General features: G+C 41.6%; 1 protein-coding gene across 1 annotated transcript; it reads right to left on the bottom strand.

Moving 5' to 3' along the window:
* Positions 1 to 1,349: 1,349 nt before the first annotated feature.
* Positions 1,350 to 20,280, bottom strand: LOC111668812 (rap guanine nucleotide exchange factor 5-like). The gene is made up of 18 exons (XM_023424947.2): positions 19,747 to 20,280; positions 15,481 to 15,620; positions 14,679 to 14,779; positions 10,483 to 10,561; positions 10,134 to 10,278; positions 9,946 to 10,043; positions 7,569 to 7,599; positions 7,280 to 7,358; positions 6,857 to 7,006; positions 6,146 to 6,243; positions 5,656 to 5,778; positions 5,348 to 5,526; positions 5,000 to 5,090; positions 4,845 to 4,895; positions 4,454 to 4,541; positions 4,237 to 4,301; positions 4,095 to 4,149; positions 1,350 to 3,679 (listed from the first exon to the last, which is right to left on the bottom strand). The coding sequence occupies exons 1-18, from the start codon at positions 19,924 to 19,926 to the stop codon at positions 3,561 to 3,563; spliced, it is 1,872 nt and encodes a 623-aa protein (XP_023280715.1). The 5' UTR covers positions 19,927 to 20,280; the 3' UTR covers positions 1,350 to 3,560.
* Between the last annotated feature and the right edge of the window lie 1,590 nt (positions 20,281 to 21,870).

Here is a 21,870-nt window from a genome sequence, read left to right on the forward strand (position 1 = left end):
TAATAACTGCTGTGTTGCTCTTAATTTCTCCCTGCAGCCAAAGTGGCTACAGACAGACAAGTGGAGGATGGAGGATTGATTCTGTGTATTGTATTGCACAGGGGAAATGAAGAACCAGTCTTCCTGTAGTTTCTCTTCATCTGCCCTCTCTTCCCCTCATTAGCACGCCATAACAGCTAGCCAGTCATTTGGTGACAGGGAAATGATACAGTGCTGGCAGTGTTTGGGAGGAAATGGCAGGGTACGGGGGCCCGTCGCAGCAGGGGTTGTGCCACAGATAGTCACGTTAAAGGCCAAGCAGGACACCTGGTTAAAGTCAGCAAGGGCATCTGGGTCACACCTCCGCCTCACAGCACCCAAAAAGAAAGACATTGTGTACTAAGGGGTTTTGCTAGTCAATAAAGGATCCCACAATTGTAGCTTTTTTTAGGTCACTGATTATGTAAAGAAGCAAATTCTCATCAAGTGAAATACTGTGCATTGACAGAACAGGTCTCCAAATTTTACTTTTTTTTTTTAATATACTGGCAAATGATATACCTACCCGTATTATAAATTCATGAAAGATATGACCAAAATTAGTGTTGAATTTTAGAATAGTGTATTGCACAGTACCCTTTTGCAGCCACAGAGAGGCAGTGAAGCTTCATTAGTGACGGCGATTGTCTGATATTTAATTAGAAGGCAGATGAACCCATCCATGTTGATGTGATTACAAAAATTCTTATTTAGAGAACAGTAGCTGTTGAATACAGAAATGTGAAAGAATATGATATTCTCATGCTTGGTGCCAAGCTTGAAACACTTTGCTGTCCAGAGTAGCTGTCAGTCTGTGCCTTTTTTATACTCTTCCACCATTAAATGCCGGTATTTGTGCACATATTGATCATATTAAATGTTCTCACTTCTGTGCATTCAGCTGCTGTTTGTGTTACTTTACTGACCCACAGTTCCCTAAAGGTTCTCTTTATCATGCCCTTACAATGATTCATGTCTGTTTCAGCCTTTAACCATATTCAAAACCACAACACGTGAGAGGTTAGTGACAGTACAGAAACCTGTCCTCAGATTGTGTTCATATGATTTTACAAACAACACAGTTTAGATTCTGTGTTATAAATAATAATAATAAAAGTTTGTTTGATATAGTTGATCTTGTATGTTTGATAAAGTCCTGTTGAGTTCTCTTGGGTGCTTTTCCTTGTACCAGTTTCACATTGGAACTATTGTAAATGCATTTGAAATGGACAGTGGAATCAGTCAGAAAGTACCACTTGACTTTGGGAATGAATTATGAATGTTACGGTCTTATACATGGAGAAATGGCCTTTACAATAACCGGCTCATGATGATGAAAAATATTTTATTGCATGCACAGTTGACACTGGTGGTCAATCCATGGGTTTATGCCATATCATGCAGACCAACCAAAACAGTGTGTACAAAAAAAACAGAAAAACCGAATTAATAAAAGTAATATCTATAGAACAAATAAATAATTCTGAAATAAATAAATATCCGTATCCAGAATTTCAACATATATATATACAGTATAAATAGAATCAACTGTACATTGTTGATGATATAAATGAAATTCAAAATAAGATAGATACTGCTGAAGCAGCTCCATGTTCACTGTTGACTTTGAAATCCAAAAATATACAAATAATATTTCAAGAATATAATGCAAAATTCCATCTACAACATTTCACAACGCCTATTTAAAATGGCCTAACCTTAGGGCAGAAGTGAGCATTTTTAGCTGACCAATTTAGAGAGTAAATACTGTATCTTCTATGACTACACACTATACAGCTGTATACAGTGGTGTTACTACACATTGTACATGAGCAAATGGCTTGTTTTTTTCTTCCTCTTTCTCAACTTATTTTTGTCCAGAAGGTGCTGCAGTATTTGATTTTTCTATTGCTCTTTATTCATAGAGACAGTTCACCCAAAAACACAAAAAAACAAATTTTTTTCTCTAGAAAATGTTTCTCTACAGTATCTGTAGCTCGTTCAGCTGTAGCACTGTGATGAAGCAGAGTAACATTTGGTCGAACTACAAAGCAGCTCTCACTGAAACTGTTCAGAAGGAGGGTTATCGTGGGCTGCTGAGTCACCATGTCATTGTCTCTGGAAAGACACGTCGTTGCTACGGTGTTTTTCAAATGCTAATTTCTGGTACACTGAGTCCCACAAAAGCAAAAGCTAAAGCCGATTTCCAAACCTGAACAAATCAAGCCAAAATGATCTGGATGTCTGATCCTCTGATACAAGGAAAAATGCATTGTATTGTGTTTTAGCCTGAACTTTAAAGACCAGCATAGAGCTGTAGCAGGATGCATCTGTTGTTTCATTTCACTGATTGTCCACAGCTCAGCTACGTGGAGATCCTTCCACCAATGCTTTTAACAAGATGAGCAATTAGTAGTAATTTGAACGGGCATTTTTTATGGTGTTTGGCACTAACGTACGTGATTATAACTCACACACAGAGACACACAGCTTGTCACACACACACCAAAGAAATACATTATATTGTATTTCCGTTTCTAATTTCGTGCTCTGAAACCATCTGAATTGTGTCACAACTCATCTAATACACTGCGCTTTAAACAATAGGAAACCGTAGGGTGAGTTCTGCAAATGTAAAAATAGATCATGAAAACAATATATATGAAAATTTTAAATATTTAACAGGGTTAAATCAATCGTTTTCACTTTTTCTATTGTCTTGATTCAGTTTAGCAAGTACAAACACGGTACTGATTCAGAAGTGACTGTATGTGCAACATCAGGCAGAGAGAACATCTGGATTGTGTGACTGAGAAAGCAGAGGTGTGTGCGCAGTATAGGACTGAAATACTCTTTGGTTAAATCTTATGAAACAACCCACTTGTCTGTAAATACATATATGATGTAACATGACTCAATTTGCATCTGATAATCTTCATCACTGTATGTGATGTGAGCTGTGTTAAAAGCTCTGAAAAGGCTAGTAAGTGGATCTTTTTGTGACGTGTTCTGTTCTCGATGTTGGGAATGAACTTCCTTGCTCAACACTGTTTCCGTGTTTGTTTGTTTTTTTTGTAGCTTTTAATTGGATAGGAAGGACTTCATCTGCAAACCAATAGTTTTTACAGGCTGCTGATTCACCACAGAGGGGAGCTGTTGGGTTGTTTTCACACCAGCTCTTTCTCTGCCAACCTCTGCCACCTGTAGGAAAGTAAAGTAATAGCACGAGCAGCAGCAGCTTGGACCTGCAGAGCCAGACACACTGGTTAACACCTGCAGCACCAACTTGCTGCTGGTGTTGCTTTTCCTTGCCAACAGGCAGCACAAGCCGACCTAAGTCTAACCTAAGATGTGTCTTCTGCTGCGTATTCCTGTCTCTGGCGAGAGTTTTCCTGATTGAGAGGCTCTCTCCTGCAGTCGGCCGGGATCATGCAGTGTTCCTCTGACTTGAGTCCTGAGAGATAGATGAGACAGCGATAGATTGTTCCGCGGCAATCCGACAGTCTGTCTGACAGAGTGGGGAGTGCAGTGAGAGCTGCTCTCTAAGCACGAGGCTCCAGCCTGTGCGACAGTTCGAACAGTGTCTGCTGATTGTCGATGATATGAAGGTAATCAATGTAGGCTCGCACTTCAGAGCTGCTCTTCTGGGTGATGCCATTTCCTGGAAGTAGAAAGAAGATGTTTAACTCCCAAGGAAAAAGACACCAGCTTCCAGGGCAACGTTGCACTTTTGTCCATTTTCAACTTTGTAATCATTCAAACCAGCCTTTGTTGGTGATTTCATACATGAAGTTATTCATGACACAACAGATGTTAAGTAAAATGACATGTACATAAATGCAAACAGCATAAAGCGGATTCAAACTATATGGAGATTTCTTTGAAAAAGATAAATTTAACTTGGTTTGATATTGACTTTGCAAAAATTGGTGATACTTCATTCCCTTTTTTTTTTTTTTTTTTTTTTTTTTTTTTTTTTTTACATCATTAATTATAAGCAGTAGACCAGAAGTACAAAGAAAAGTACCATCACCATAATCACCATTAAATGAGGCCTGACAGATGTGAATACTGACCCATGTGATCTTTCTGACACTGCCGGATGAGCCGCACTGCGTCTGCAATCATGTGCTGGAAATAAAGATGGACACAGGTGTCATTAAACATGACATCCTCCATTCAGCCCTACTCATTGCTATACAGGATTCACAAACTCACCAGCTTTTCAAAATTCACCAGGTTATCATGAAACGTCTTGTTGCCTTCGTGAATGAATGTGATATCTAAAACGGATGAATATTTTGTTAGTATTCACACGATAAGATGTCAGTTTGTTTCTCCACATCAAATCTGCCTGATAGAAATATGTCACAGCGCTCTCCTCCCAGGGACGGACTAGTTGTTGGTTATTGGAGTGACAGAATAATGAGCGCACCTTTCAGTAGCAGAGGAAGAAAGGGGATCTTTGGCGCCTTCATCTTCTTGAAGGAGTCCCTGTAGGCCTTGTGGTTCAGTGACGGATCCTGTGAAGACATTTTCAAAACGAATGAGTCTAATCCTCTGGAGGGGGTGGGGGGGCGGGCATGTATGCCTGTGCATGCATGCTTTGTTAGAGCTGAATTATGACAACGTCAGGGACTAATCATCATCTAAAACACCTGATGTTTCGCCTGATGTTTAGAAATGAAAAACATCTGTTTGTTTCCCCTCATATACACTGGAACACGGGTGAGTATTCCCTGTTACAGTGTGGATTAATGCCAGTGCTTTTCATTTCGATTCTTACAAAGAAAACATGCTGTGTGAGTGCCATGAGTTACACTTACTGTAACTGTCTCCAGCTCTGAAAACAGCTTTTTGAATTTCCCAGGAATTTTCTGCAGAGGTAAAACCAGGATCAGACGCCATATAACAAATTTTTATGGTGGCACAGGTGAAAATAAATTCCTGCCTGTGGGAAAAAGAAAAAGGACATCCTTACCTCCCATGTGTGACTGAGGCGGCTCACTGCTGCAGCATTCAGGCCCATTATAATGGCAAAGAAACAGTTGAGGTTCCTCTGTGCCTTACAGCTATAAAAGATCAATGGAGCAAACAATTCAGTTACTTCCACGGGCACGGTTCAACAGCACAAAAATGGATGCAGTTTATGGATTTGCCACTGGAGGGGGCAGCATTCCCATGCAAATCTAAACCTCTCGGCCTGCAGATGAAAACTTGGCTGCTTGCTTGCAGCTTTGGCCAACAGTGTGAGAGGCCAGTTTGTATATGATTAAAATCGATAAACCACTAATGAAAAATACACAGGGAAGTGAGTAAAGCTACTAACTGGGCAGCGATCTTGATGAACTTCTTGATGAGTTGGACCCTTTTGCACAGCGTTGGGCACAGCAGCACCTCAGTCATCACCCACAGCTGGACTTCGTTGCAGCGTTGCAGCAGCAGCTCGAATGCCATGGTGTGTCTGCTGCTAGCGTGGCGACTGAAGGTGAAGTAGACCAGTTCTTGCTGGAGAAGGACAGCATGTATGAGTTTGGAACAGGGCAGGGCATGTGGTGCTAACAATTCAAACAGTTTTGACCCTTGACATTTTAAAGGGAATATTTTATTAACAAGGCTTCAAAGGATGGGACGAACCTCATGTATTGAGTCAAAGATGGTCCAATCAAAGTTGGTGAGGGCAACAGCCACGTCCCATGTGTTTAAACTGAGCATGCGAGCCGTCCTCTGTTGCAGCTCTGAGTTGTCTGTGAACGGATACTGAAGCAGGAAAACAAGAACAAAATGAATCAGAGCTGTTAGTGTTTGTGTAGATTTTCTTTAGAAATACCACCTGGAAGATTGATATGATTATTTAATTATTATTTAAGAACATTTTGGCAGAAGTGAGCTCATGTTTCCAGATTTTATGATTTAAAGATGACATGACAGTGGAGCTTTGAAGCTTCTAACACAACCCCAGCTATGCTGCATATGCAGATGTACCTATGTATATACTGAATTATGGATTGACTTATTCTTTGCATGCAGTGGATATTTATTAGAATGAGCTAACAGAGGGCACTATTTTGACACTATAGTAAATGGATTTTTAAGTCAAAGTGTCTTGTTGCAGTCATATTCCTACCAGGACTTCTCCCGGGTTGTTCCTGCATATGTGCAACCTCCCCACCGGCCGTAAAGAATCGGCAAAAACTCTGTCCTGAGGCTGCAGGAGGAGCCTCCCTGCAGGGGAGAAAACATATCACAAACAGCAGAATGCCATGAAAAATCTGCCAGGCAGCGTGTAAGCAGCTATCAGTTGTTAGAGATAAGACTCTGTGTGCCAGGAACCACTATGAGGTAGCCAGTCACTTCAATCGCTGATAACAGAGACTGATTTTATGCTACTGCTCTGTACATGCTTCTCCCTTTTAAGTGTTGTCACTGGGAATATATTTTCCTCTTTCGATTGCAATCTCATGCATTCATGTCAGGGCTCAATATATAACTCAATATTGGAAAAAAAACAAGTATGAAATATTGTTAGAAATTGAACTATGTAGGCCTAATGAGTTTTTCTTGAGAAATATGTACTTTCAATTTCTACCAGGATCGTTTATGGCTCGAGGCACTTCAGAATTGCCTATTCTGATTTATTATGGACTGGATAGTAAATAGGTGTTAAATTGTAGTTCTGTTTTTGTTTACAATAAGCATAAATAATGAAATCTACAACAAATTATCTCCAACCATACGTCATGTCCACTGTTCAACATCTTCAAATGCGCATTACATTATAGTTGTATGTACTGTAGAGTGGTGTGTGCTGTAGCTGCTTGATTAGAAGGGTATATACCTCCAGGATAAGTCACGGCCACAAGTACTAGATCCCCCTGGGGGACATCCATCCTTTCTGCCACTGCCTGCAGCAGCTCCTGCGCCACTACTCCAGCATGGGCCCTCATACTTAGGTATGAGTCCATAGTGATGTACACATGACACAGCACTGCAACAGAGACAAAATATTATGTCAGTAAGGTGTAATTCAAATTACACAGCGTGTGAACCTGCCCTTAAAAAGAAGCAAAAACTTATCCCAATAAGGCCAAAGAAATTCACAAGTCATCACTCAGGTATTTGCATTTTCAAACCCTCTCATTCATTCCCTGGATAGATTCCCATTGTTCTAATGTTCAGACTAAATGGCTCCCTTCAAGAGACGTTGGAAACAACGTATGATGGGAGGAATGTGTGAAAAACGCAGTGTTTTACGACTTACCTTCCTTGGTCTCCCTCTGTGTGCCTCTGGACTGCAGCCCGTTCTCTTTCAGACTCAATTGGTGGAAAAGTGCTTTGCCCTAAAACAAAGGGAAATGCGTGGATTTTGACACACATTCATACTTGCCTGAGAACATTGAGCTTTTCAGCTGAACTACAACACAATGTCTTTAGCAGGAAATGTGAGAACAATAGCCTTCACACCCAAATCAGTGTTTCAAAGAGGGCAGCCAGTTCTGCTTAATAAAATGATTTCGGTCTTAATGTCATGAAGAGATCTTTCAACTTACCTTTCTCTGAGGGGAATAGTCATCCACCGTACTGGAAAAGGAAGAAGAAATACATCAGTGAAGTGCACTGTCATGTGCCTACACATGTACAAAAAGAATGACTGTACTTTGTCTTCAAGAACCTGATCTGATTATTTTCCTTGGGCTGTAGCTATGTGTGATATAAAAACAGCTTCACTTTCCACCCAGGCAATAATCAAGGTAAAGTGAATGTATACATATACTGCTTTAAGTCCATTATTTAAACCCAATGTCAAGGCAAGATTAGAGTGCTTAGAAGATTTTAGACCTTCCAATGTGATCCCTTCATTTAATCACCCTATTCTCATCAGTTAGTTCCTTCTAGCGTGATGGATAGCCCCGTGTCCATTATCATCCCTCAGCTTTTACTGGGCTCTGCATCACAATAGGCATGTTGGCACAAAGCCTGCCCTAAGGGATCCCCTCTCGCTGGCCAGCAGCAGTCCTGCACTAATGAAAAACCTGACTCCCACTGTCATGTCAAAACAGAGCTCAAGATCAAATTCACGCTCATTCTCTCTTCAAAACCCAGAGTCACCGTGGATGTCAAAAAGCTCAGCCCACGTGACGGGAGAGCACAAGAGGAACGAGCGCTGTGTGGTTTCTAAGCTTTCAGGAACATATGACTCGAGCTTTCTTTTGCACACAGGCCAGATGGAAGCTGATGTGAGCAAAGGACTAAAACAGTCTTCTCTCTATAAAAAATGACACTTTTTAGCTTTTCACTCGGGAGCAGATTGCGAGAAAGCAGTCAACCTCGTCCTCCCACGGGATGAGCCTGATTGTGAAAAGCTCATAAATAGTAGAGTATGTCAGTTAGTGACACCCACACAAAGTCCACTACTTTAAAGGAGGGGCTGTTGTGGAGCTCCCTCCCTGGATATAAACATGAATATGTCAGATAATGGCAGCAGAGTCAGGTTGAATAATCTGCACTGTGTCCTAATGGGCGCAGGTTGTGGCGTCCCCGGGGAGAAGAGCTGATTGGAGGCTGTGGTTGAGGGAGGGGGAGTGAGACACGGGTGTGGCAATGTGTCTGGTGGTGCCTGGGGGTTGTTATAGCTGTAATGCCAAAAAGACACAGTTGCATCATTTGATTCCAACAGTCCAGTGGCCGTACATTTTATGAAGCTGTGGCACACTGACGTCTGATTTGGTGATAATATTAGTATTTTTTTGTCCAAAATAGATCTAAAAACTCGCCATATCTGCAAAAGTGATTATTATCAGTATTACTTTATTTAGGTAGTTATATTTTGTAGTATGTCTGGACAATGTCTAACAGTCTAAAACTTCCCATAGGTGTTCAACTGGGTTGAGATCTGGTGACTGTCAGGGCCATAGTATATGATTCACATCATTTTCATACTCATCACACCGGTCAGTGACCCCTCTTGCCGTACGGATAAGGCATTGTCATCCTGTCTCTCCACTCAGCTTTCAGGTTTTGTCCTTTCATTTGTCACTCATGTGTATCTATGTGTTCATACTGTATGTCCCCAATATCAAATCCTCAACATAGCATATCTGCCGATGCTTAGCGCTTGTCTGATACCAGTATGTTCCTTTTCCCAAATGGAAAATCTTGCTGTGTGGAACTCACTGGGGTCATTTTCATATAAGGTAACATGAAGCCAGAGATTGCTGTGGCACTAACAAACTTAGTGGACAGTCGGCCATTACTGAATAGATGCGAATGATAGTGGAAATGTGGATGTTAATGTTGATGTTAACTGGTCACATTATGCCTGATACACATTCCACTTTAAAAGGTCAATATCGCAGCTGATACAAACCCAGCACTTTGGATCAGTATAAAGGATAAATTATCAGAATAAATTACATAATGACTTTATTACTCAACAAGTCAGGAGCCATAATGATGTGTAACACTATGTTTATTTATATGGATGTGTGATTATACTCGTGTTTGTCACCATGAATAGCCAGCAGGCTTGCATTTGTGTCCAGTAAACAAGTTGTGGAGCACTCTTTCTATTCTCATGGCAAGTGACAAAAAATTCTTACAGCGTGTCATTAACTCTCAGAATTCCTTTATTTCCTCAATCTTTAAAATTTGAGATAAAGAGCTCTGTGACCTTCATATTTTTGGTCCATAAAACCCCAGAACACTGCAATACTCTTCAATCTCTGAATGGATTCATTGATGAGAAACTAAATAAAGGCACCGAGCAGAAAAGAATCTCTGTCTTTGTACTCTGAGAGCAGCTAATGTCTCTGCTTCTTTTCAGACCTCCAACATTCATAGTTCTTAGTGGCTGTTGTACCCGCCCAGACTTGATCAGTTTTTCCATTTGTATTTACTCCTAATGGAAGTTTTAATATGGACACTCACTGTCTGCGATGCAGCTGGTAGAGTTTCTGCAATTCCCTCACATCCGTCTCTAAGGCTGGGTGCTCGTACAGATCATCCAACACGTAACGACACAAAGTCTGCAAGGAAATGTCAATTTTCAGACCTCTCAAATTAAGCTCACCTCACACCCAGTTTCCACCCATTTCCTCGTACATTATGGCACCTACCTTCATGAACAGTTTGACGTGCTCGTCTTCTCTCAGGAAATCTTTGCAGAGAGACATCCACTGTGACACCAGGTGCAGGACTTTTCGTTTCCTCTCCAGTGCCTCCTTCCTGTCCTCTTTCCCTCTGCAGCGCTTGTTGCAATAGGTGGGTTTCAGTTAAGGCTTCAGCACAGATGGAGAGTGAGATCTATAAAACGCAGTACATGAAGAGTGGATAGAGCTAGCTAGAGCCAGTAAATCTTTTTTGTATAAAACACCTATTTCTGTCTGCAGCATCCACACAAGAGGGTTAATATGTTTGAATCTTTGTAATAATGTTCCCATAAAACCCCCTTGTACTCAAGGATATTGTCCCAGCAGAGCTTGGCATAAATCACTGGTTGACATGAACACCGGGTAGGTCAGCAGAAAGTCATCCAGAAGTGTATCTGCAAAGAGAAATACATTATTAACAATGGAAATAAATATGGTACATTTTCTAGTAATATAACTTAAAAATAGCTCAACTGCCACTAAAGTTCCAAGTCCATATATCTCTCTGAAGAGGAATTACACTGTCCAAACCATATGAATCCTATATACACAGTCTCATTAGGTTCATACTATGTTACAGGATGCTGGAGGGCAGGTGCACCAGTGACCTTGATAACCGTATGATTAATGTTTGCTGAGCTGCACATCCAGAATGCCTAATCATGTAATGACAGCTAATAGAGACTTGGCTTCAGTTTTTCCCATTCCATCTTAATAATACCAGAAGGTGAGCCCATTCTTTGCCGTCTAATACCAGTTAACAAGCATTAAGCAGAGACATTTCATAGGCAAGTATAATGTGAGAGACATTTCGATGGCACTTTATTCTCTGTGGTCAGGCTGAGATAATGACCCGTGAGGATTCTTCAGTTCTATTTCACTTCAAGTTAAAACAAGCCTTCACTGGCTTTATCTTCAATCTCACACATTCACCGTCGCAGGCTGTATCAGTGATGATAAGCCAATAATGTTAATGTGTCAGCTGACTCTCTCTGACCTCTGATGAAGTCTGTGTTTTCATTGTGATTTATCTTGCTCACAGAAAAGCAATCTGATATTGCTTAGCCATCACCTTAATGTGTTTACATGCAGCATTTTCTGCCACTGTATACTGTGTCCCAAGGTTACACATGGGGAAGTGTTTCTGTAAATGGATTAACTCAAAGCTGGTCAAATACATCACCAGCTCACTTTGATAAGTCCCCAGGATGTAAAATGCACTTCGAGTCAACATCATCACAACATGACTAAACATGACTCCCTTCATTTCATCATCTCTCTTAAAAATATACAAAGTCACTTTCTCACAGAATCAGTTTTTTTTTTTTTTTTTTATCCAAGTCAGTATTCAAAGGAAATTATAACAAGCATAAAAGTATGTCTCATAAATTGACATACAGTAACAGACACTAAAATAAATTTCTACAGGATAAAGAAAAAGAAAAGGACAGTAACTCCCAGATTTGATGGTCAGCCAAAAGTGAAAAGCTTTACAAATCCTATTAGGCCCAACCTCCTCTCAGCCCGTCTGTAAGTGTGCCTCACACCCAGAATTGTAAATTCTCTCCTTTAATTTCACACTGGCTTCCCAGGGCCTTTGTGTGCGTTCTGGTCCACAGGACTCCCTGACATCATTATGTTAATCCGTGCAGAGCAGCTGTGGATGCATCACTGACTGCTTATGAGAGGTTACACATGTAGCTCTCATAAAGAATACAGTAACACACCTTAACACAGAGCCAGAAAACAACACACAAATGATCACTCACCCATCCACTCACGTACTGTACTGTACCTCCTCCCTTCCACACACACACACACACACACACACACACACACATTAATCACTCCTGCTGCTGTGTGTTTGTGTATTTTCTGCAAACTATCTTAACTGAAACACTTTCTTGTGAGTAACAGCTTACATACTTCTCCCAAGGCTGTAAACACTGCAAGTTTTTTCTGAAGTTCGAAAACAGCATAAATATTTAATCTTACAACCTTAAGACATATCCTCAAGTTTTTCTTGGTAACACAGCAAAAAAAAAAAAGGAAAAAAAAGTAGTTGATGTCCTGCAGAGAAAAAATGTAATCCAAACAGTTTGGCAGAAGACGTGATCGTTTGTGATCCACAAACCCGAAAACATTTATGCATGAATTGTGCTGTATAAATATAGTTCCGCTGTTTGTTTGGCTCATTTGAGCCTCCCACACACCACATCATTCTAATTTAAGATTTTCAGCCATCATCAGTAATTGGCCTGGATCAGAGATATGAATATAAAATGTACAAAAATCACAAGTGTACTCTGCTCTTCTGTATAGTAGACCCACGCTTGCAGACATTCAAACCAAAATGAATTTAGTTTCCTTTTCAGAGGAAATGCAGAATGGATTTACTGATCTAACTTGTCAGTCTACCATGAAATCAATCAACCTGTCAATCAACCTGCCATTCCCTATTGCATTTAAGCACTTGTCAAATTGATCAATGCAACCTTTGAATATAAGCATGCTAATGTGTCACTTATTGGCTCGGTAACCACCAGAAGCTATCACCTGCTAACAAAGCCTTGAATTAATACAAGTCTTCATTTAATATCTACTCACTTAATGTAATGTTTTGACTAGAAATAAGCATAGACAACTCCCCACATGGTGCATCAGTGAAAGAGCTGGAAAATCCTCTCATTAAGAACACAAATGTTCCATTACATGTTTTGCAGAGCTGGCAGCGTGTGGTGTGAGTCTGTGCAGAGTAAGAATCAATAGCTGCACTCAGACGTCGGGCACAGGAAAGAAGGCAACATTGAACACTTGTGAATGCTACCCACAATGCTAAGAACGGCCCAGCATATCAGAGATCTTCACAGCACACACCACTGCGGTGCTTCAATGTTTGCTTCTCCTCGAACATGCCTGTGGTGCTTTCAGAAAAGTGCCATCTCTTGCAGAAAGACAGAAAGCTCCTTAATTCTTAATGTTGTGTACTGAGTAAAGATTAGTGTTACCATGTTGAGATGAAATTGGCTTTCTAATGCGCTGTACTGCATGTAAGTCATAAACACAACATCAATAATTTGCTGCAATCATTAATCACATCGCTGCACAATCTTTCTGAGCCGTCCCAGAGAGACCCGTCCAAGCACGGCAGCTGGGTGGATGTTCGGATAAATCTCTTTTTGATGAAATTGAGGATCTCGTGCTATCAAGCTTCCGCTGAGCTGTAACTCCAAGGGCACACTCAGCAGCAGCACTAGAGCATATAGAGCGTCAGTGCTCCCACAGAGACAACCGAGGCCAGCAGGAGTCAGACTATTACACATCACAGAGTTCAGATCGATTGCTGTTCAGGACTCAGTTAAATTCCTTCTCCTCCTCAGGTCTCTGGCTCTTTGACCCTGGGATATCGCTCAGCATCATGCTCCCGTCCAACGCTCCCTATGGAGGCTTGACTTCAATACACTCATTGCGAGGTGAGCTAATGGTGAATGATTCATCAACAGCACAGTGACTACGGAACCCAAAGGAAATTAGCTAAAAAGGTAAAGGAAAGACTGGTTTACTGTGATGACACTAAACCCAGACACTTGCCTGCCAATTCAGCTTCATGTTAAACTCAACATAGATATTAAATACTCAATATATATAGCAATAAAATATATGAATCAACATAAAGCACAACTCTCATGTGCATGTAAAATGAACCATTTTGCAACTGCAGGCGCATCGCCTGAGAGGGCATTTAGATCAATTGCATTCACTTCCTCGTCAGAATGAGTAATGATCTCTGGTATGGGGTTAGCCTGTCTCCATCCCAGTGAGAGATCATCTGTGACCAAGGAAATATCTGAATCTCTCTCTCCCTTTTCTCCCATCATTGCTTCCCCTTTTTTTTTTCTAGTGTTCTTCCTCCCCTTGTCTGACTGTGCTGCCGCCACTCTCAATCATCACCTCTCATCGAGCCACTCAGCAAAAGAGAGTCTCCTCTGCCTTGGCAACAGTGGCACATTATCATGTACCTGCTGGGATAAGAGGAAATGTGTTGATTTGTCATCACTGTGAGGCTGGACTTCATGTCACGCAGTCCCACTACAACCTCACTCAAATGATATGAGCAACATTCATCTATGTCAAAGGCTTTCAAACGAACAGGCTCAGACTTAGAGCCATTCTGGGAATGATATTGCCCGGGAGGGAGGGTGGGTAGGTGGGTGGTTGGGGGGTGTGTGTACACTGTGTGAGAGACGGGAGTGGCGAGGAGAGAAAGTAAAATCAAAAATGAAGGGAGGTATGTCTCTCTTTCTCTTTCTCAACACACATGAAAACATCAGTGGTTATAGGCACAACACCTTACCAATACTATGGGCATAAAGTTGTCTTGACCATCCATCCACTGAATATACTATTTTAAACATTTTAATTTCTAAAATAACAACAACAAAAAAACTGTAACATGCAGTAAAAACAATTGAGATGATAAAGTTCCAGGATATTATATAAGTATATGCTGACCTGACTCTTTGCCCTGTGTTGTCCCCTGGTCATCGTCCAGAGTCAGGTCATTCAGCAAGTGCTCCAGGATCTTCTCTGGGGTCCCTGATACCACCATGTACCTGTCAGACACAACAGAGTCAGTGGATGAGTCCTCCTCGATAGAGGACAGAGAGCGGCTGCTGCTCCATTCCTCCTCTCCCTCTGTCCCCTCATCGTCTATGTAGCGAAAGTAGGGGACGTCAAAGGTGGGCATCGTCACCGGCTCTGCCCGGCTGGTGCTGTCACTGCTGCTCTCCTCTGAGCCCTCCTCGTCATCCTCATCCTCCTCCTGCTCCACCAAGGCAGCATGGAGCAGCCTGCCCTCCTCCTGCCGCAGGTTCGGGGGCTGTGGCTGAGATCCCATCCTTACAGAGTCCCCCGCGCCCTTACGCCGGCAACGTTGCCTACGTTACTGTGGCATGCCCCTTTTACCCATCCATGCATCCATCCATCCACCCACAGCTGATACAGCCCGGAGTCCACTGCTGTCTATCTCTCAAGCACACTGAGGAATCCCGGTACGTTCACGGCTGAAAAAGCTCCTGAATGAGTTAAGAATGGAAAGGTACCCAGTGGGGCTCTGCCTCACAGCCCCATGCTGCTTACTTAAATGTATTTAATAGTCATTTATGAGTAGGGAGTTGTGATGTAAGCATGCCTGAGTGAGTGTGTGATCCGGAGAGACAGAGAGGGAGAATGATGAGAGGGAGAGCGTTGAGAGAGAGAAACAGATAGTGAGAGAGGGAGGGAATCTAGGAAGGATGGGAGTGGGGAGGCTTACCTCTTGTTCCTCGCCTCCTCCCTCCCTCCTCCCCTCGCCGATGCAGAGAGGGCTGGCCGCTCTGACGACACTCTCTGGAGAACCAGCACATCGTGGCCCCTTTCCCTCAGACACACGCGGACTGCCTCGTCACTCTGGGGCTGGAGACAGAGAGAGAAGGGGAGGGAGTGAATGTGTTATCACCAAGGAGATTCCCCTGTATTTTCTCCCACTCACCACTGATTTCCATCATAATACTCTGTCACAGCCAGCACTGTAAATGAAAGAGAATTTCCATACATCATTATTCAGTCCTTATCGGTGGAGCCCATTCAGGGATTAACATAAAAGACTCATACATATTTTAATTACCAAATCTTGTGGAGAGCCTATTAAAATATGGGTGGTGTCTAGAGACAGTCTGTTTTATAAGCCGTCATAGGGTTAAACTCAGGATGCCAGGAATGGTTTAGTGGTTTAGAGTTTAGTTTAGACTTTAACTCACATGGTAGCTCCTTGTCTTATGACTAACATGAGGTCCTATGAATGATAAATTCACCCACACGTTGCCCACCGTCTCCCATTCTCTCTGTGTCTATCCCGCTCTTTCTCCCTTAGTCACGCAGTCACACAATGCCACCCAATCACCATGTTGTTAATCAAAGATGATCAAAGTTGTTGTCATTTTAAATGACAGTACCGAGCATATATAGTACACCACCTTTGACTGCCACTGAAAGCTGTGATGTAAAGCAGGAGTACCTAAGAAGAAATTTCACTTTTTTAACCCTACATTGTAAACAAAATGGCTTGTTACAGCATCTTTGAAGTATAAAAATGGCTGATGGTTGCCTGACAATGGAGGGTTCTGGATCAGAAATATTGGTCTTAATGAGGAGTTCACTGTATGGTGCACGCATCCTGCATCATCCCCATCCCTTCACCCTCCCTCTCCTCAGCCATCAGTCAACACAACACAAGCCTCTGTGCATGCAATTAGCCAGGCAGACAGGCTGGAAGTGGTTGCAGTTTTCTGCCCTAATTGCCTTTTGCAAGGAAGCATCCAGGGTCCTTCAGTTAAGCATGACTGTCCGGCACATTAACACTTATCTGTCATCTGTGTACATATATACACACAAACAGACATGCATGTACAACACACACACGGACAAATGCATTAACACAACACAAGCATACAATATCAAATACAACAAAGACATACAACTGTGTCCATCACTGGGTGCGCCGCATATTCAACATTCACATTACACAAGCACTCTCATCTTTAAACAGAAGAGATGTTTTTAAACCCTCAGAAAGGACCATTAATGGCAATGTTTGCTGGCAGTTCCTTCAGTGCTGTGACTCATGATTCACAGCAAAGTTTAGACGTCTGTTAGTGACATCACATGAATCCATTCCTTCGACACATACACACGCACAATTGCTTTCATGTACTGAAGGGTGCGTCCTGTGTAATAACTGTATTGTCCTGTCACAGGACCTATGAAAAGGTTAGGGCCGTGACAAAAGGCAAAGAAGTCAAAAATTCCAAGAAAGGGAAGACCACGCTGATTAGCTTCCTGGTTCTTGGGGAAAAAAGACACAGTGGTTTCTATCTTTATCAAGAGATGACGTACACTGTGTGCTCTTAGGTTTGTCAAAGTTATCAAAGTGTGCTCATTAAGCATGAAAGCAAAGCTAATTAACAGAGTCTCACAGTGTACCACGAAGAGGTCAAACAGCAAACAAACCTTTCTTAACAATGAATTATTGAGCCTGACTCGGCTGCTGCAGGCCACTACTCAGTGTGCATTGGGATTTGTGGTTACCAGTGTCCCGATATGAAAAAACAAAATCAAACAATCAGGCCTCCAGAGTGGATGCTTGTCTACCCTTGCCTGGAGGTGACCTCAACTCCCAGGACTCCCAGGACTCACAGCTACCACTGAAGTCCTCCCCAACATGGACACTGTCAGCAGAAGAGTAAACAATACTTATCAGGCCTCTGCGCAAAGTCATGTCCCCACCAAACGCTTTACTGTCTCTTTCAGGGTTCCAGATGCACTCCACTGGCTGGAGGGACACTTTCTGTCTGCACGTCTCTTTGCTGCTGCTGCTGCTGCTGCTGCAGGTATGGAACACTTAAAGTGACCTGGAATACGTCAGTCCTGACAAGGTGGAGATTTGGTCCTAATTCCTCTCAAGTAATAGTGTGGATCACACAGAATTCAGCGACGAGGAAGAATAAGACCGAGGAGTCATACAACAGGGTCGTTTTCAAAGAAGCCTTTGATGCAGATGCACTTCATTATCATTATCTCCAGCAGTAATTAGCTGAAATTCCTGTTAAATGCATTAAGCTCTGCTAATGTAGGCGACTGCAAACAAGATTATATGCATGTTATGTAAATATTTGCATACAAGCTTTTTTTTACACTTCATGACAGAAAACAGTAGCTCTATGTTCCAACCAGAAGTACAGAGTAAAGGAAAATGTGGTTGAGGAAATAATGTTACATAAGACGTAAGAAAACTCTGAAGGTGTCAAACACAACAGATGCTCATGCACAACTATTTCATACCCCTGAATAATTAAGAACAGTGGTAAAGGACAAAAGAAAAAAAAGATTTCTAAAGTAAAAGCTGTAAACTATCACATTTAACATCTAAATATTTTATGAATAATTTTGCCTCTTAACTACCAAAGGAAAAGACTTGGAGAAACATTATTTATTAGATTAAAGGAAATTGCATAACATTCATGATTTCCATGCACCAGTATCTCTCACACATTTTCACAATCGTGCAGCCTACTGTATATTAAGCATCCCTGTTTCCACCAGCTGGGATTTAGCTGATTTCTAAGCTCTTTGATGTCCGGGCTTAGATATTCGTATGAGTCACATGTAACACAGTATGCGCATCATTGGATTACTTCAAACCATTCTATGATCTGGAAACACTGCTAGATAATCTCACATAATCTTAATATTTCTAGATAATGTGAAGTATTAAATACAAGGTCAGAATATCTGGCCATTAGCACTAGGATTACACAAATGACACGTACACATGTGCCACTGGTACACTCAGTTTTCTTTTTTAATTCAGACTATGAGAAACTTTGTACAATGCATGTAACTAAAACAACAAAAGTATGACTGGTTGTTGTATTAGGCAGCACTAACATTTGATCATACGCAGATTTGCAGTGGCTTAGCGCTGGCAAAAGGTCATTATATTGAATAACAACATAGATAAGAAGATCTAGCCTTGTATTTGGAGAAAAGGTCAGAGACCTGATGCACTGGAATCCACCCTGAAACCACACAATGTCTTGGCATGGTGGTCTGGCCACTTGCGTCAACTCTTCCTGCCATTGTTGAACAGAGTAGCGCACACATACAGCTGGCAGGAAGGGAGACGCTGAGCCCACCGTGAGGTCAGCCAATCAGACGTCTTCTACACAGCTGACTGCCAGGTGATGTAATGTTTTAAAAAAGTGTGCAGGTTGAACTGAACATACAGTACTTGTACTTAGGTTGTCAGTAATGACAGATGGCCATGGTGGCGCTTTGAAATGAAAACCCTTCTCAAACATAAGAATGCTGCCATACTGACTGCATTCTGGTGTATGCTAAGTCTCTGTAAATAGTGTATTTATAATGTAATTTCTTATGCACATGGAAGCAGCACATTCAACAGTACACTGTTATGATATCTTCTATATGGCTATCTATTTATTATAGCTCTTTTGTAGCAGACATTTTGGTACATATGTCTAAACGAAAACCTTTTGTTGTCTGAACAGAATCTAAATAACAATATTTATCTTCAGAGAAAGCAGAGAGACGTTATAGAATGTACGGAGGGCAATAAAAAACAGACAACAAACTCACATCAGTTTGATTAATGGGACACTGCAGGGGGTGAAAGAAAGGATGCTGAGGTAATATGCTCACAAAACAGCAGCATAAAACATCACAGTTGAGCCCAGAGTGAAATGGACTATCTAATGTTCTCTAACTGAATATTCAAAGAGAAACTATGCTAATTAGTAGGGTTCATAATGACATAAAGAGGACTATCTGATAAGCAGCTTGACTGTTGTTTTTCCTGCGAGAAGGCCAAATATAGCTGTTCAGTGAAATGCATCAGAGAGTACAGTATTTCACACTGAGCCTACAGTTCTATATCAATACTTTTGCATATTTAGTTGTAAAAAAAACTGTAAAAACATCTGTAATCTTCTGACTGCATTAGTGTTGTTGCTCTGTATCTCACCTCGCAGGTCTTCTCTGGGCCCTTGCTGTGGCTCTGCAGGAAGCGGCATCCATCCTTGGCCAGTCTCTGGACCATCTCCAGCCTGGACAGGTCCTCCTTGTCATGCAGGATGCACATGCTCCCCTGCTGCAGCGCAGGGGGCACAGAGAACATGTACCTCAGGCCACAGTCCCACGACATCGCCGGCTCAACAACTACTGGCTGTATCAATCAAAGATTAACAAACTACTCCACCGAGCAAAACAGCAGGATGCCGGGCTGTGAGTTCACACTACTCTCAAAAAGTGTGAGAAGAGGTGAGAAGTTAAAAAATGAATGTATGTATAATGTGTGTTTCTATGTGTGCTGTCTGAGGTAAAGAGTCTTCTGTCCCTACAGCCAGTATACGTAAATCCCAGTCACTGTACGCCTTGTTCAGCTCTATAGCAGAGAGGCTCACGCAGAAAAAAACTTGACCAGCTTGGAACTCTAGGTACCTTTCTGTGTGTTTGGCTTTACTGAGAGTGAATGACAGAGTTCCTCTCTCTCCGTCCTTCTCTTGCCTTTCACTACCAGGGAGGGGAGTGAGTTATGAACATGGTGGGTTCAGGAAACATCTGGTGCGCCAGACAGCCCCAAAAAGGAAGTTTCGAAATCTCCCGAAAGCAGGAGGGAGTCTAGATTCAGGACTGGGCAGGAGACTTTACACTGGAAGGTCAAACACTTTTTAGGGTGGAGATGTGTAGGTTTAAGGTCATTCGGGCAAACGCAAGCAATGCTGTTATGTTTTCAGTCAGAGTGAATACAATGCAGTAAATGAATGTCACCTACAAGCAGCTGCTATGGTTAAAGCATACAAATGTCATAGATCTGTTATGAGTAAATCACACAATAATAAAATGGAGAGAGACACAGGGACCAATTAATTCAGATCCATATGTAAATGTGTTATGTGGAGTATTTTGTGAACAAGTACGTCTCCACGTGCCTGTTGTTTGGAGGAGTAAGAAGAATGAGAACAACTAAAAAGAGCCCTTTAGGTAGTGCTGAAACAGTTAGTTGATTAATTATAAATAAATAAATAAAACATAAAGATTTGTAGATTCAGATCTTAGTCTTCTGATTAATCTGTAATGAAATGTATACAATTCTCACTGGACTGATTAATAATTTAATCATTTGGTCCAGAAAATTGTGGCAATGAGCATCCCAGCAAGCCAAAGTCATTGATGTCAAACTGCTTACTTATTCAGACCAACAGTCCCACACCCATTGAGTTTACTGCATAACAGAAGCACTACATTAATGAATTGTAGGTCAAATTGATAGAATAAAGAATAATGAAAATAATTGCAGTCATAGACTTAATACCAGCCTTTTTTTTCTAGCTAAGCAGCAGCAAAACCTGAACAGCACCCTGTGGAGTTTGTTAGCACTAGTGGTTCTGTAGAGCGATGTTTTGTTAAGCTGGTCTATGAGCACAAAGTGTTTGTTTTTATTAAAGATCACTGCGACACTTCCCAATTAAATGTAGCTCGTTAGTTGCTTAGCGTACTTACAGAGCGGCAGTGACTTCCATGTATTGACCAAGGTAAAGCAAGGACATTAATCCTTCATTTGAACACTTTATCTATTATCGTCATATCTTTTTCCTCCTCTGTCAGCAGTGTGATGCTTGACTGGGTCCTGGCAAAGCCATTCAATTGTGCTGCTGTTCCAAACTGCTGATACAGCAAACTGCGGAATGAGAAAAGGTCCTCTTCTCTAGGTGCTGTTTCTCTTTTCATGTGAGGTGAGTCCCATCCTTCACTCACACTACGCTCTTTTGTTCTTTCAAAGCAACTGACTGGGAAGATGTCCACTGCCCTCATACACAATATTTGTCTTTAAAAGTAGACAAATGCTGCATAACTTCAGTTAGATAATTTCACCCCTGAGTTCTTTAGTAGAACTTGTTCATTATAGCTGAGGCTTCTATATCCAGAATGAGCTGATTAAGCATTTCTTATCAGTGGCAAATTGACAAACTTAAAATAAGCAAGTGCCCTTAAAATTATTTTATGCTTTTATTGATTGAGAGGAGAATCTCATTTCACCACATCCTTATAACCTTTTTAAGACAGTAAACTTAACCAGTGTAATGTA

Source organism: Seriola lalandi, unplaced genomic scaffold (genome assembly GCF_002814215.2).
Source record: "Seriola lalandi dorsalis isolate HSWRI2012SDOR001 ecotype SW California unplaced genomic scaffold, Sedor1 jcf7180002054762, whole genome shotgun sequence".
Lineage (NCBI taxonomy): Eukaryota > Metazoa > Chordata > Actinopteri > Carangiformes > Carangidae > Seriola > Seriola lalandi.

Excerpts from the sequence above, each read along its gene's own strand:
- LOC111668812 (XM_023424947.2), bottom strand. The coding sequence starts at position 19,926 with ATGTCGTGGGACTGTGGCCTGAGGTACATGTTCTCTGTGCCCCCTGCG. Across the intron at positions 10,562-14,678 it reads AACACAGGGCAAAGAGTCAG|ATACACTTCTGGATGACTTT; the intron begins GTCAGCATATAC and ends TTCTCTTTGCAG. Across the intron at positions 7,359-7,568 it reads ACTATTCCCCTCAGAGAAAG|GGCAAAGCACTTTTCCACCA; the intron begins GTAAGTTGAAAG and ends CCTTTGTTTTAG.